At 45.7% G+C, this 14,940-nt stretch overlaps 1 protein-coding gene across 1 annotated transcript; it reads right to left on the reverse strand.

Moving 5' to 3' along the window:
• Window positions 1–1,501: 1,501 nt before the first annotated feature.
• On the reverse strand, window positions 1,502–11,461 carry LOC142952778 (semaphorin-5B-like). Its single transcript, XM_076094721.1, has 21 exons — window positions 11,317–11,461; window positions 10,171–10,270; window positions 10,017–10,062; window positions 9,719–9,781; window positions 9,505–9,603; window positions 9,046–9,259; window positions 8,660–8,945; window positions 8,193–8,328; window positions 7,483–7,690; window positions 7,137–7,344; window positions 6,368–6,485; window positions 5,935–6,119; window positions 5,665–5,808; window positions 5,390–5,537; window positions 4,841–5,066; window positions 3,926–4,147; window positions 3,672–3,842; window positions 2,849–2,998; window positions 2,485–2,520; window positions 1,784–1,995; window positions 1,502–1,663 (listed from the first exon to the last, which is right to left on the reverse strand). Exons 1-21 carry the CDS (start codon window positions 11,459–11,461, stop codon window positions 1,502–1,504), a joined length of 3,279 nt encoding a protein of 1,092 aa, XP_075950836.1.
• Window positions 11,462–14,940: the final 3,479 nt, after the last annotated feature.

Genomic DNA, 14,940 nt, shown 5'->3' on the forward strand with positions numbered 1-14,940 from the left:
GCCGACTACTCTGGGCTGTTTGTTTTTAGCAGTGAAACTTGTAGAAATGTTATATTTTGTCTGTAATTTCTGAATAATTCCCAAGATGTTTGGAGCATTTCAGTCAAATGTATTGACAGTCAAGCATATTTAACATATACGGAGAACAACGATGCTAATAATAAAGAAAAAAAGTGATTTTAAATTGATTTACTTTGGATTTCCCTGTTATTTCTACCACATTACATTGTTTCTTCCAGGATACTTCTTGGAAATCATTCTGAAATGACTGACCCCTAAATAAGCATTGCAGAATTTCTCACGCATAATGCCTTCATAATCCACAGAAATGTGAAAAACACATCTATACAAGCACCAGTAACGTTACCTCGTACAGGCAGCCGTTCACTCACATTCACATCTACGAGCAACTATAACTAGTTCACCTAGCCTGCATGTTTTTGGACTGTGAGAGCCACATAATGTGTTTACACATTATTATTTGTATTCAGAAATGTAAGAAAAAAACATTGTTATAATCCAACATGCTTCTTAATTGGAAAAAAAACGTGTTATTTAGCATTTTGGCAGCCACTTCAGTAAACTATAAAAAAAAAAATGCAGACTTGAAACCTGCTTGAGCGAGTTCATCCATCACATCGCTGAGTTACCTTTGTGTTGCACGGCTCTGCAGCCGGGAACGCTGTGGCTGATTTATGGTGAGCGGCTCTGAAAATAGCCGTATAATATTTTTTGGTGATTTATGAAACAATAACCTTAATGTAATAACATCCAGGAAATATGAGCGTGACTGCCAAAACAAACATGCCCCATATGTTTACAATATGAAATAATTATACACTCAGTGAAATCTGTGAACACACCTCAAATAATTCATAAAACCTGCTGAGAGAAAAGTTTGTATCACAGATATCAGTCTTAACTGATGTCAACCCCACACTTATGTGTCCAGTAAAATATTTTACAGTATTAGAGAGTCCGCTGAACCCACCTGCTGAGAATGAGGGAAAGGATAATCCCCAAAACGTTAACCAGCGGATGAGTCTCTTCTCAAGTCCAGACACATGCATTGTCCAAGAAGTCTACTGCACCTGAAGGCCTGGATACCTGGGTCCTACCCTGCTCTCACAAACAGAGCACCTCAGGGTGGATGAAGTAAGAGGAAGGGGGGCCACCTGCACTGGAGGTGCTGGTTGTAGAGGCGAGCGTGCAACTCAAGCATGAAAAACTACATATACTGTATGATGCTAAGTTGAAGGTTCTGGAAAGAGTTCTTTAAAGAATGTAATTTTTAGTTCCTGTCGGCACTGAAACCCGAAATGATCTGCATGCACAAGTGTAATTCGGGTGAACTGAGCCTTCATGGATCTCATTTAACTGGAACAACAAGGTAATCTATCAACATCTTGGTGCATTTTTTGAATGAGGAAACACTTTGTGGTGGTGTTTGGGTGAGTGAAGAGGACTGGTTGGGGGTTTTTTTTTAGAGCCTGACCTCCTCTCAGCTGTGCATGTAGGTCCTGCAGGGGGAGTCTGGATGGAAGTCGTACTTGCCCAGGCCCGGAGGGTAGTAGGTGGTGGTGAACATGTTGCTGGAGGGCAGCGGGGAGGGGAAGTGGTTGCACGTCTCCTCGTTGACGTGGAGATTGTTCTTGTTTAGCGTCTGTAGAAAGGAGACATATAGAAAGTCAGAAAAGGGATCATCTTTCTCTGAAACTCTCTTCTTTAAAAGGTGACAGTACCTAGAGTATAGGTGTATAACGGTACAATTGAGCCAGCCCACCTTAAACTCCATGGGGATGTACTTCTCATTCTTTGGCGTGGCGTTGCCCTGCTTGTTGTAGGTGAGGTGGTTGGGTGTGCTGGGGTGGATGACAGCTGACTCTGCTGACGGTCGGTTCAGTTGGTGGCAGTAGGTGTAGGCCAGTGCCGACAGCAGAGCTGCTACAAAGAAGCTGGCTGAGCCCACGGCTACTAACTGGAACAAAGTAAAGGCTGGGAACAGAAGGGAAGAGAGCAAAGAGAGTTGATGAGACAAATGCCAATCCTTCCTTTAGAGTTGTATATTTCTTGTGTACAGTGGGAGTGGAAATTGGTGTTTTTAGGAGGGGGTAGACATTGTTATTCCTCTGGGGACCACGAATATCCTGAGCAAATGTCTTGTAGTTTTCAGAGGTGTCCGGCCAGTAAATGATAAGATGTCTTGCCTTGGACTAAAGTCTAGGAAAGACACTCTACTGACTGTCATCGCAGCCAGTGAGGCAGGAAAGGAGGAACCTCAATCATACTGGGACTTGATGTCACTGCTATCTAACTTTCCCAATCTTTGCTCAATCCCATGTCGCACTGGGAAAAACCCTCAAGCAAAAGTCAATATGCTACCAACTGTGTGGTCCACACCAGGTGAAGAACAAAAAGCCAATAACTTTGTAACTTTCAACATGTAGTTATTATTATCACAGAGAATCACTTGTTTCCACTCACGTCCACAGCTCTGGTCCTCTTGTCCGGGTAAGATAACTGCAGAGAGACCGACAAACAGAAATGAAATCAGAGAGACGTAAAAAAAAAAAACACATAAATTTAGTGAAGTAAAATAACTATAGCTCTGAAAGATGAAACAATAAAAAGACAAAGGCTTCGCTGTTCTCGAGGAAGGCAGGATGCTGACACCTCCGTTAATTCATCTTTTTTCATTTCTACACAGAGTGAACAAGTCAGCACTTACTGTGTCTGATTCAACTTTTTGTATCTGGATTTTTCCAGCTTATATCAGCAACAGTCTGCAGCAATTTACTACACGCAGCCAATTTGTTCCAGCAATTTGTTCACTAAAGCATGTGCGTACCTGGCACCTCATGAGGCTGGCAACGCCGGGACTGGGTGATGTTACCCTGGCAGAGACTGGCCTCAGCCTCCTGGTCCTCATCGCAGCGACGGGTGCGATGCTGCAGACCCTCCTCATCACAGCCCCCCCACTCCGTCCATTCACCCCAATCTGAGGGGGCAGAAACAAAGAAAGCTTGAGATTTAAAAAGAGAAACTGTAACAAGAACGATAGTTGGTTTTCTGTCAATTTGTGTTCACAATAAAGCTTTTTTTTTCATGCACATCATGTACAATAAACAAAGCCTAAATTGAACACCATAACTGGGTGTTTTGGGATCTGTCTTTGCATCCTGATCTCCTTGTTGTATTCCCTGTGTCGGTGTGCAGGTTGAGAGATGTTGGCCACAGTGCTTTGGTCATCATCAGTCAACAGCCAGTCACAGTTCAGCCTCCTTGTGTGCCCACAGGGCTTCCTTTGTTTATTGAACAAAAGCTCAGAATAGACGAGAGGTTGATTACACCAATTTGTTTTCCATCTCTTTTTTTTTTGAAAGACAAAGGGATGTCAATGACAAAATTTGAGGCAATTTCATTAACTTTCATCCAATGCATGCTGGGAAAGGCTACAACAACCTCGACCCAAATATTGATTCCCCGCTTGCTGTGTGGAGGACATTTCCCATCAGTGTCTATACAAACCACATTATTCAATCAAGGGAGGGAATTTATGGTGTGAAGATTATGATAAATGTTTTTGTCGTACTTTAAAAATGCAAAACAGCGGAAAAAGAAAGCTGCTTTTACATATAATCCATGATGTGGCTTTAAATATGCTGACTCACCTTCACAGGCATGTGTGTTACAGAGCGCCTCTTCAGTGTGCAGGCCGATACAGATGTCTCCTCCACTGGCAGGTGGTGGGTTGCTGCACGTCCGAGTCCGCTGGTAGTGTCCGCCCCCACAGCTGGACGAGCACTGGGACCAGGAGGACCAGCAGGACCAGGCCCCGCTCACTGGAACACACCCGCATAATAAACTTTATTGAACGTTTCCTGCTATTGTAACTACACTGGCCAGCCAGAGAGCTCCCTGTCACCTGGGCACGGTTGAGTGTTGCAGTCCTGATACTCCACCGGGGATCCTACGCAGGTGCTGGGGTTCGTCCTGTCCTCTGCAGTCGAGCAGCTACGCTTCCGGGTTCGGAAGCCTCTGGAGCACTGCTGAGAACAGCTGGACCACGTTTCCCACAATCCCCAGCGCACACCTTGGGGCTGGGACAAAGTTCGCCCACTAGTCTTCACCAAGTCATCAACCAGAGCTAAATACACAGAAACAGGAATTTACTTAGAATTAGAATCAAAATCCCTCCATTTTAAACCTCTGATTTGATCTTTTTATTGCCTCACTCAGGAAACAGACAGCCTGTTATGAAACATGAATTAGTGAGGTGTAATCTGGGCCACGTTATAAAAAAATGAGCTAGCTTTCCGTTACACCTGCCACACACACACACACACACAGGCATTCAGAATCAGAAATGATTTACATATGAATGAGGCTTTCAGTGTGGACAGCAGAAATATGAAACATTAAAATGACATTTACACCTTCTCATCTACCTATTTTGGATTAAATACCTCAACTGACGTGATTTTGTATCTTTTGTTTCTGTGTGAAAAAGATTGAAGGGAAAGGAAAGGGAGAAGCCATGGACACGTGTTTTCTCATGACGGTTCAATGATGTTTAATCAGTCTACTGATTGATGTCTGCATACAGTTTGGCTACATCCTGCTTTTGATGGGACCAGCTGTGTTTATTGTGGCAAACTGGGAGCTCTGCCACCAGCAGCACTCTGTAAAGCCCAACCAGATGCAGCGCTGCTTAGCAGGTTTTACTATATTTGACTGGTCTGTTGAGTTACACCAGGCTTACTTTTGTTTCAGACTGGTATAATCCAAAAATAAAGACAAATCTAAACCTAAAGTTTCCGCTACATCTCCCAGTACTCACAGTCAGTCTGGCAGACTCCAGACCCGTCATTGGGGCAGAACCGGGTCTCCATCTTCTTCTTGCCCAGCTGGAGCTGCTGGGGGTCGGGGAGCAGCGCCCGGCAGGTGTACCTGAATCTCTGCTCTTGCCTGGACCCATCTTGGCTGACGTTGACCGGCATCCAGGGGGTCCAGGGGGTGTTGCGGCGCACCTCGGGGCAGGCCTCCAGGTTACAGGCCTTATACTCCTGGAGAACAGGAAGGAGGACGATGAAACAGCTACTTCTGTCTATTCTTCTGCAGGTTTTCTTCGTCTCCCGAAGGATCCTAAAGATTCAGTAATCCATTATGAACAGCTTGCAGAGACACACTGCTGCTGAACAACACAAATATTGCCGTTCTTTCTGGAGGGACTTTATTACGCGGCTAATTACTGCGTTTAATGGGACTCCTGGTGTTTGTGAAGAGGCAAAGCTTACGGCGGCACGGAGGGCTGCACAACGCTGCAATAAATGCATTGTGGCTTGAACACCTTTAGCCTAATTTCTTTAATAAGCAAGTACTACAGTACCATGGAACATCCAGGACAGCTGTTGCCATTCTCACAGGTTCTGGTCCTGGAGTGGACCCCCCCTCCACATTCAGCACTGCAGTGAGCCCAGGGGGCCCAGGCTGTCCACGCCACTGGCAGGGGACAGGGCTTCTTCTCATTGCACAGCCTGGAAACACAGTGACACCGGGCTCATTTCCATCCAAAGCCATGATATTCTGACTCTGTCGTGTTTGTATCGTAGGCGATTTCTACCTCCTGGTGCAGAAAACTGATGCAAACACGTTCCTTCTCACCTCTCCTCTCGACCCTGGCCGACGCAGATTCGACCACCGTGGCGAGGCGAGGGGTTGTTGCAGGACCGCTGCCTCACTTCAAATCCGATACCACAACTGCTGCTGCACTGGCCCCACGAAGACCAGGGAGTCCAGCCGCCATTCCTGAGGAACAGAATCGGGAATCCATTTGTTTTATCATTTTATTTTATTCATCCAATTTATTAAGCCGTCAGCAGATTAGAGTAACTGGTCTGTGAAGTCGTGAAGATCTGCATCAAGAGGCTGCACCTGGAACAGTTTGCCACCTGGATGAGTGGGCCTTTACACTCGACCCCGCCACACCGGGCCAGAGGGCCGTCGCACGAGCGGGACCGACACACGCAGCTGCTGATGGAGCCCTCGCCGTCATTGTGGTTACAGGGCTGCCACGGCGCCCACGAACCAAAACCGCCATCCTGTGTCAGGTTCCTCACCTCCAGAGACGATTTAAGGGGATTAATGTCCACGTCATATGCACATGAATAAGTCACATTCGCACCAAAACTACAGCTTGATGCTACCATAATAGTATTACTAAATATGCAGCTGTGTGATAAACAAATGATGATTAATTAAATGGGAAATAGATTCTAAGAACTTCTCCTGAACTCTTGATAGAAAGCTGATGATGTATTTACAGTAAAGACCAACACAGCAGGCTAACTGTGTTTGTGTTTCTTACTGGGCACTCAGTGATGTTTTGGGTCCACTGGTTCATGTTGGAGCTCTCCTCGATGGTGGTGCAGCGCTTCTGTTTGTGATCCCAGCCACAGTAAGGGTCCCGAGCTTCCATGCACTGACTGATATGAATGCAGACAACTAGTCATTATTGCAGTTGCAGAACAGAACAGTCTTGTAGACTTTCTCTATATTAAAGGACTTCTATTGTGTTTCAAACAGAGCATGCTGGAAGGAGTGATACTGAGGCTTCATACAACATTCTGTAAGGTTGTCACTAAATTCATGACATGACCACCTATGTAATGTCTTGCAAAAATATGGACTGACAGTTCAGTAGTTTCTCAGCAGGAAAAATGAATTGGGCTCTTAACATAATCATCTTTGTCAGCGTTTAATGCGGGCCTTTCAGACTTGGCCACCAGCACGTGTTTGTCTCTTTAACGGCACAAAGTTCATTAATCTTTTTAAGTATGTTCAAGTTGAGTTGATAAATTTGCCAGCAGCAGCAGCAGCGAACCTTTAAACTAAGCCGGCTCCCAGATGTAATAAAATGTACATTCGCTTTATACTTTAAATATTCATATTGATTGAATCTGTGTTGTTATAATCCTTAGTCACTCGTTCCCTTTTATTCTGATCAACTATAAAACAAAACTAGGGTCTGTCAATCGGCTTCTGATTATCTGAAAGCCTGAAATCCGAGTGGAAAATCTCTCTAGAAGCTGAAATCGTATGTGATGCTGCAGTTTTGAGGGTCTATTGGATCGTACCTTTCAGATGGATAGCTGGAGCAGCGCTCCAATGGGATCTTCACCAGTTTGTCATCGAGCCCAACAATCAAAGATCTGTCATTGTGAAGGATTTGCAGGCTCTTAATTGGTCCAATTTGCCCTTGAGGGAGGAGCCTGAGCTCCTCCAGGTAGCAGCCTTGAAGGTTTTTATTGGTTGTGGAGAGAGCCTTCAGGATGGTGCCATATTCTGATTGGACAAGATTAACAAGGAGGCACGTTCTTGGATCAAATGATCTATTCTTCAACTAATTTTAATACTCATTTTAAATCAGTAATACAATTGTCTTTCTTTAATTTTGCCCCAGTTGTCTACCGCCTCTCTCACCAGTGCCGATGTACATGACGTGGAAGAGGGCGTCTCGGCCCTGAACGATGTCCACCACCAGCTTGGAGAAGCGCAGGTTGTCTTGGGTGAGCAGAGGGTTGACGGTGATGGGCTGGACCACATCGTTCATGAGGAAGAGTCGCTGGGCGTCCTGGAGGCTGCGCTCTGTCAGGTTCCCGCCGGGGCCTCCCTCCTCCAGGGTGCCACACTGAGGGATGAGAGTCACGCGTTAAGAACGTCGGCTGGTGGTTTTAAAACCTGGGAGCACAAGCTAGAAACACTGCGGCGTAACTGAGATCGTAAATGGATATATACGAAATAGCTCAATATCAGAAGGCCATTACTGACAGCGTAAGTATATGTTAAATACATAAAAAACAAAACTATTGCATTTGAAATGCAGAGATTACAGAAACTGAAATGTCACTGCAATGTCCCTGCAGCCCAATTTTGGCAGTATTTCATATATGAGATGGGGAAAATGCCAAGCACTTATTGTTGTAGGTACATTTGATGGAGCTGCGCTAGAATTTTCTGTGTGCTACGCTGCAAGAAGCTATCACTGTACTCGGCACACCAAGATGAAATGAAATGTCAGTCTTGGAGGGAAGGAGGAAATAATGGAAGGACAAGACTTTCACATCTACCATCATCAAGTTGTCAGAGGAGAACAGCTATCTGGATCCAGTTTCTCTAAATGTGTGAATTACCTGAAAATTGGGTATGGGGTTGGGTGTGGAGAGCCAGGCAGTGCGGGGGTTGTCCTGGTAGCGAAAGGGTCCGTTGAAGGCCTGGGTGATGGAGCTCAGATTGAAGGCACAGACAGCAGACGCTGATATGCTGTTCCTGAAGGAGGAAGAGGAAGTGATCACAGGCAGATCTCAGTGAGAAGAAAAGCAAGATTAAGAGAAAGAGAATGGCTCACAATCATAGTTATCAACAAGGTAAGATAAAGATAAAATACACGTTAACGGGTAGTATGAGTGTGGTATTATTACACTGGGCTTAGAGAGTTCCCATGATGTTTTCAAGGATGCTGCACCTTTCAAACAGTTACACTGGCTGTTAGTATCTTCAGTAAAATCATATAAGCATAAGTCTTCAAACATCTGTATCGGTTAAACTCTAGTATATAGAAGAGGAGTGTTTAGTCGTGTTATTAATGAACGCTACTCACACATTCGTGGTGAAGATGCCGTAGATCAGGTCCTGCTCTGGTAAGTAAAACGTGCTCTGCAGCTCGTTGTAGTAAAAGGGGATTTCTCCCGAGCGTGAGCAGTTGAGTCGAGCCTTCATGAAGGTGGTCCAGGTGTCCTCCAAAAGGAAACGTCCGCCCATGTCGTTCTTACAAACCCGGGCCACGCGAGAGAACACTATCTTGCCGCAGTCGTTTTCAACCGCGGTTTCCCTCAAGAAGAAGTAGGCGAATCGTCCAATCTCATAAACAGACACGAAGTGAGGCTCTAAAAGACAGACGAGGGGAGGAAAGGGAAAGACGTGGGAGATATGACACCCACGAACAGACACGGGTCGATAGGAGATGAAAGCAGGACAATTCTTTACCGTTGAGCCACTTGGAGTTGTACTGGGCGGTGCGCAGTGGCGGGATGTTCCCCAGGCTCCTGTAGATGACGGGGTCCCGTCCTGAGAAGTCGATCACCGTAGCGGCGTACAGCTCGCCTCTCTCTGTTACCATGGCGGTGGAGTTGTGGCGCGGGTCATAGGGACACCGGGCGACGCCGTTCACCGTGTCCAACACCTGACTGAAGTTACCAATCTGACAGGAAGTTAAACAGGTGTGAACACAACTGAATTCACAACCAACGAACTGCACTGTGGGTTGAAAAAGGATTATTTCTAACAAATAATTACATTAATTTACTACATTTCTGTGGTGGTGGGGTAGAGTACAAAAATGAATTTGCAGAGGCTTCAAATTTTCGTGAGATACTCTGGAAATTCAGCTGTGAGTAGGATCAGACCTGATCATCACGTCTCCTGATGATGAACGGTTGTACCAACCTGCCTGGTTACACAGACTGGGGTGAAAGCATTGGTCCCACACGTAAAGAGCGTCCTCCCACTTATCAACAGCACCCGGATGTAGTTTTGACACTCCTCCTGCAGACCAACACAGCACAACTCAGTTCTCATGGTCGTCAACAAAACGTGATTTCAGACGACGTTTTGAAAAGAGTCATCAAAGACTTCTGTCTCATGTGACACAACACACTACCTCAGTCTTCCCTTTGCTCTGACAAGAGCGCTTTGTGTCGTCATCGGGCGCCCATTCTGTCGCCTGCGGTGACAAAACAACAAATATTTCGGTTTGTTGACAACCGAATGATCGTTAACTGCAACTCAGCACAGGCAGGAGTTCAGGAACACTTCATGCAACATGTAATATGGAAATATGGAAACACACATGAAACATTCGGGCAAAATGTAGTTAAACAGTTAAACATTTTGAGAAATACGCTTATTGGCTTTGTTGCTGTCGCGTCTCTTTAACGTACGCTCTCGGCTAACGTTACCTGTATGAGCGAGGCGTTGCTCAAACTCAGCCTGAAGAGGAAGTTTCTGTAAAAAGAATGCAAATGATCAAACCTAATCATCTCCATTGTATATTGGCAACATATGTTGACCGGATGCTGTTTGAGGTTTGGTCTGCTTTAAGCTGTTTGTCACCTCGCTCCCACAATGAGCTGGTGTTTGCTCAGGTCCAGTGCCAGCTGGGAGAAATCCTTCGCTCCTGGATGGGAGAACTCTGACATCCACGGCCTCAACGCTGCACAGAAGAAGAAGAAGAAGAGGAGACATGAAAGAGGGGGAAAAGCAGTGCAGATCCATAATATGAAGTGCGTGGGAACCCTTCCTCCACCAAATGCTACCTGGCTCACGGCTCTGGCTTCAGTTTAAGCCCTCAGTGTTTTCACTGATGTGTCACATTTCTCTCCAGTGACTCACCCGATCCTGCAGTCTGACAGCTCTGAAATCGCCCATGAGCCTTTTCAACCGCACAGCCCAAGGCTTCGACTTTACAGACAAAGGATTTCATTTCAAAAATTGGTGCAGAATATAATCAGAGTCAGGAGGTCTGGTGGCCAAAATGTATCACAGCCAGACACTTGAAAACATCTGACAAACAATCCCAAAATACAACAATGTATGGGTAAATAGAGACGGATATTGATTTGCTTAATAAGCCCTTTGTTGTCACAACCATCACAATATATTAACAGGAATATCAATAAAAGCAAACACAAGTCCTTAGTTTGACTTTTATTGCGGTCGATTTTCATCAATCCATTCTCTGTACTTTTATTTGCCCGGCTTTGTTTATGTATTTACCTAAGCAAAGCACGTTGTGACTTTGCTTAGGAAAGGTTCTGCATGAATAAAGCATATTAGTATAACATATTAAATTAAATGGACATGATTTAAAACCTCTGCCCAGGCAGGATGACAGCTAACCTAAAACTGAACAATAAAACGAGCTACTGGCTGTTTTTCATAAACCACATAAAGTGCAACAAACTCAGAAGGTTTCAGAGCAAATCACTGGCTTCCAAATGAATGCTGGTTCCTTTTATTCGACGGCCCGGCTCGTGGGACAAATGTATCCAAAACGAATAACAGCACGGTTTGAACACTTTGAGCTGAATGGAAGCTGACATCCTGTCAAAAATAATATCATCAAAAGGCCCTTTCACAGTTGTTAGACAGCTGTAGAGGAACATTTAATGAGGCCACACCGTGAACATTCATATGAACATATGAACTTCATATAAACCTTCATGCATAAGATAAACACAACTAACTGAGAGCACGCACCTTGGTAGGAGACGACAGGATGCTCCTTTCTGCTGCAGTCTGCCGGTGTGACGTGAGGCTGCTGGGACAGACACACAGACGAACAGAGGACCAGCACGAGGCCGCAGGGGGAGAGGGCCCGCACCCCCCACCCTGACGTAAACATGGTCACAACCACATCCAGTCTTCTATCTGGTCCTCAGGAAACACCTGGTGGAAGAAGGAGGAGGAGACGTCTGTCGATTTAAGCATGAAACAGTACTTTTCATTTCTGCACACCCATCCTCCGTCTCTGTCCGCCTGTCCATCAATCCAAATTAGTTTTGCCAGTCCACCCCCCCCCCCCCTCTGCCTGTCTGCTCTGGGTGTCCAGCCCCTCGGTGTCAGCGGGACTCGGTCACGGCTAATTCACCTCAAAAGGCCAGAGCCGCCAATCTCTCTAATGCCGACTCTCAGACCACGGGGGTGCCATCGACGGGGATCTCTCTGACTGAGGAGACCCATTCAAAGACGAGACTGGGCCCAGAGGCCAAACAGGGGGGGGGGGGACTTTGAACTGGGAGCCACATGAAGGGTCTTTGTGTCAACATCAAAATCCATTTATGTACATCAAATCTGCTCCAAGATGATGATCTGATGATGATGACCACGGGCCCAGAGTGTCAAATGGCACAGAAATGCTGCTTGTGGACCTTTGAGGACTTCCTCTCATACATTCGGTCACCATGTCAAACAAGATGAATCTCAGAAGTTTCCTCAGTGATGCCAAATAACTCCCACAATGAGGCCAACAGGTGGAACACAGCTGACAAATGGAGCTCTTTTCTCACCACCGCGTGAACATACGGACATCCGCGCGCCAACTTTGCTGTTACGGCACAACATTTTACAATCATATCTAGTATGAGACACACACAGAAGGGGATGACGTGATGTCTACCTGGGATGGAGAGCAGTTGTGGTCAAACCAAAGAAACTATCTTTCACATTTAAAAACCCTCGAGGAAATGTTTTAGAGATCACTTTTGATCATAAACCGGACCAGTGCACGCCTTTGATTATCAATTAGAAGGATAAACTAGTTTAAAATAGTTTAATCTAAAATACAGTTTAGCAGGTTTGTTAAGCTCCGCCCGCTCTCCGTTAACCCCTCCGGAGAATGGAGGCGGTGAATGTCTGCCTGTCTGCTGCTCACCAGGAGGACTGAATGGAGGCAGAGGTTTTCCCGACCTGCTGGGTCTCACATTGCTGCCTAATGAAGCGACAGCAGCAGAGCCTTCACCGCTGGCCTCGCCTTTTGTCCTGCGGCCGCGCTCCCCTCGCCGGCCAGTGAGAGGCCTAGTGTTTCTGGGGACTTGTCCATTCAGCACAATGAGGGGGAGCAGCAGCAGACGTCAGTGAGATTCATCAGGGGCGGTATAGGAAAATGTCCGGATGCAGATTCTCACTCTGTGATCGGCCTCAGCTAAAGACGGAGACTGCTTAGATTAATAAGGTTGTTTGAGCCCTCCAACGACCCAGATGAGAGTTTTCAGACTTCAGCTTTAACGCTTTCTAAATGTAGCTGATCACAATGTGTCCTCAATGACTTTTGAGTTTTAGAATCAGCCATAACACCGTCAGGATATTCTAGATTTTGGGAGGAAACCATGTGTGGATGGAGCATTTAAGCCTGTGAGCGTGTCAGAACATTCATTCATTGACGGAGCTGCCGGAGTTGGAAAAACACCATAAAGCCTTAACAACCTGTGAGGAGATTAGAAATACAGAGTCTCTGATTCATGTGACCTGTATGTGTTTTGGACTGTGGGAGGAAAACCACGGGAACACGAACCAGACATGTGACCTCCTCACAGAGAGAAACGCTGCCAAGATGTTAACCCTCTTATAGCAGCATAACTTTGTTTCCCTGTATCGAAAGAAGCAAAATACGACAGGCGTGTGTACTTTATATCTGAGCGTCTATTCCTCGCTCAGCGAAAACAGACTCTGATCAACTCAGACGCTGAAAGTCTACCTACATTTACAGGTAACTGTTATTAGTCAAATAAATCCTAGTAGCAGAAATGCATTAGGAATAAACAGCGGCCTGCTTAAGAAGGATTAAAGCTGTCATGGCTCACAAATAAGATTCAAAAGAGGACGTGAACACCATGCTTCTCTGCCTCTCAGGACACTGGGCTGAGTATAGCTAATAAGATGTCTTAGTAGTACAATTGCTTTGCAAATGTTTGCACTAAATATCACATTGAATCGGGCCTTTTTGATTTGTGAAACCTGAAAAAGAAGCTGGGACCTCTTCTCACAGGTTGAATATCTCTCTACAGATGTTGGCCATTTTTCTTTCTCAGATTGATTTATTGAAGTACTTTTTTCGGGGGCCCGTAGATCATCCTGTGATTCACGATAATCAAATAAACTTCCTGTTAATCATCTCATGCTGTACGCTAATGTAAAGCACTTCATCACAGCTGTACAAAGTTCAAGTACAGAGGTTTTCGTCAAACCAGAAGACGATGTGTAGTTGGGACTTTAAGAGTTGGGAGGAAAATGTTTGAGACAGTTCCTCATCTTAGGATTTTAACGAGAGAGAGTATTTGTGAGCCTCCCTTCTTTATTTCAAGACCTTCCTATTCAAGCACTCTTGGCTTTGTCTTCGGGCAAACTGAAGCGGCCGATGCGGGAGCAGCCCTCCCATGGTGTGTGTGTCACTTGGATACCTTCAACCCTCCGCTTATATATGAAGGAGTCGACGCGATGGAGTGGAGAGTAAAGCGCGGATGAGCCTCTTTTGTGGCCATGTGACCACTAAGCCTGCTAACAGTTTGAATACGCCAACGGGGGCAGCCGTCCTGACACTGTGAAGGTGCTGTTTCTTATTCTGTCAGGATGAGTAAAACCTCTTCTGTCATTTCCTACAAAACCGCTATTATGGGGGATTATAATGTCGTGATCCGACGACAAATGCCTAATAACACCTCCAGCGGGATTACACAGGCTACGAAAAGAGCATGCTGAGACACCGGGTGTACATGTTAAGTGAGCGTCATTAAAATCCTCTTCACTGAGGTGATGTGTGACAGGGAAATTAATTACACGTAATTATTTCCTCATTCGGAAGCCTCGCAATTTGTTCCTCCGTGGCATCAAAAATAAAAGGAGTGAGTCCAGCGTTTGACCTTTGTGTCTCCGCCTCTTGTCTCAACTCTCTTGTACCTGGACTTCATCCAAATATCATTAAAAGAAACAGTGAACCCCCCCCCCCCCCCCCCTCTTACCTCCCTACACCGAAGAACCTGCTCCAAATTCCTCCTTAAATAAAGGGGGCTCACAAAACAACAGCTGCTACTGAAAGCAAATCTCTAAAAAAACAAAACTCTCTCTGTCTGCTCACACTTCACAGTAGCCCTCACCTTTAAAACTGTAATATGAATGACCAGGGAAGTCAGTTCGGTCGGAGCAAACGGACACTGAGGAGGGCATCCAAAAGTCTCTCCATCAAAATATTCAGAGAGGACCATTTCCGAGGCAGTGTTCTCAGCTCCTTCCTACCGGGGGTGAATGGCCTCTCTGTGCACCCTGCCAACTATCTGCCAATGGGCGCTCTCTTTTACAAGTGAATAGACTGAGTTTAGCCACAGTTAA

This window comes from Anarhichas minor, unplaced genomic scaffold, assembly GCF_050575085.1.
Source record: "Anarhichas minor isolate MPS153535 unplaced genomic scaffold, ASM5057508v1 ptg000018l, whole genome shotgun sequence".
NCBI lineage: Eukaryota > Metazoa > Chordata > Actinopteri > Perciformes > Anarhichadidae > Anarhichas > Anarhichas minor.

What these genes read in the sequence shown, in the direction of transcription:
- LOC142952778 (XM_076094721.1), bottom strand. Translation starts at nt 11,461, where the DNA reads ATGTTTACGTCAGGGTGGGGGGTGCGGGCCCTCTCCCCCTGCGGCCTC. An exon ending in ACCCCATACCCAATTTTCAG is followed by an intron (nt 7,691 to 8,192) that starts GTAATTCACACA and finishes CTCATCCCTCAG; the next exon opens with TGTGGCACCCTGGAGGAGGG. An exon ending in CGTCATGTACATCGGCACTG is followed by an intron (nt 7,345 to 7,482) that starts GTGAGAGAGGCG and finishes TTGTCCAATCAG; the next exon opens with AATATGGCACCATCCTGAAG.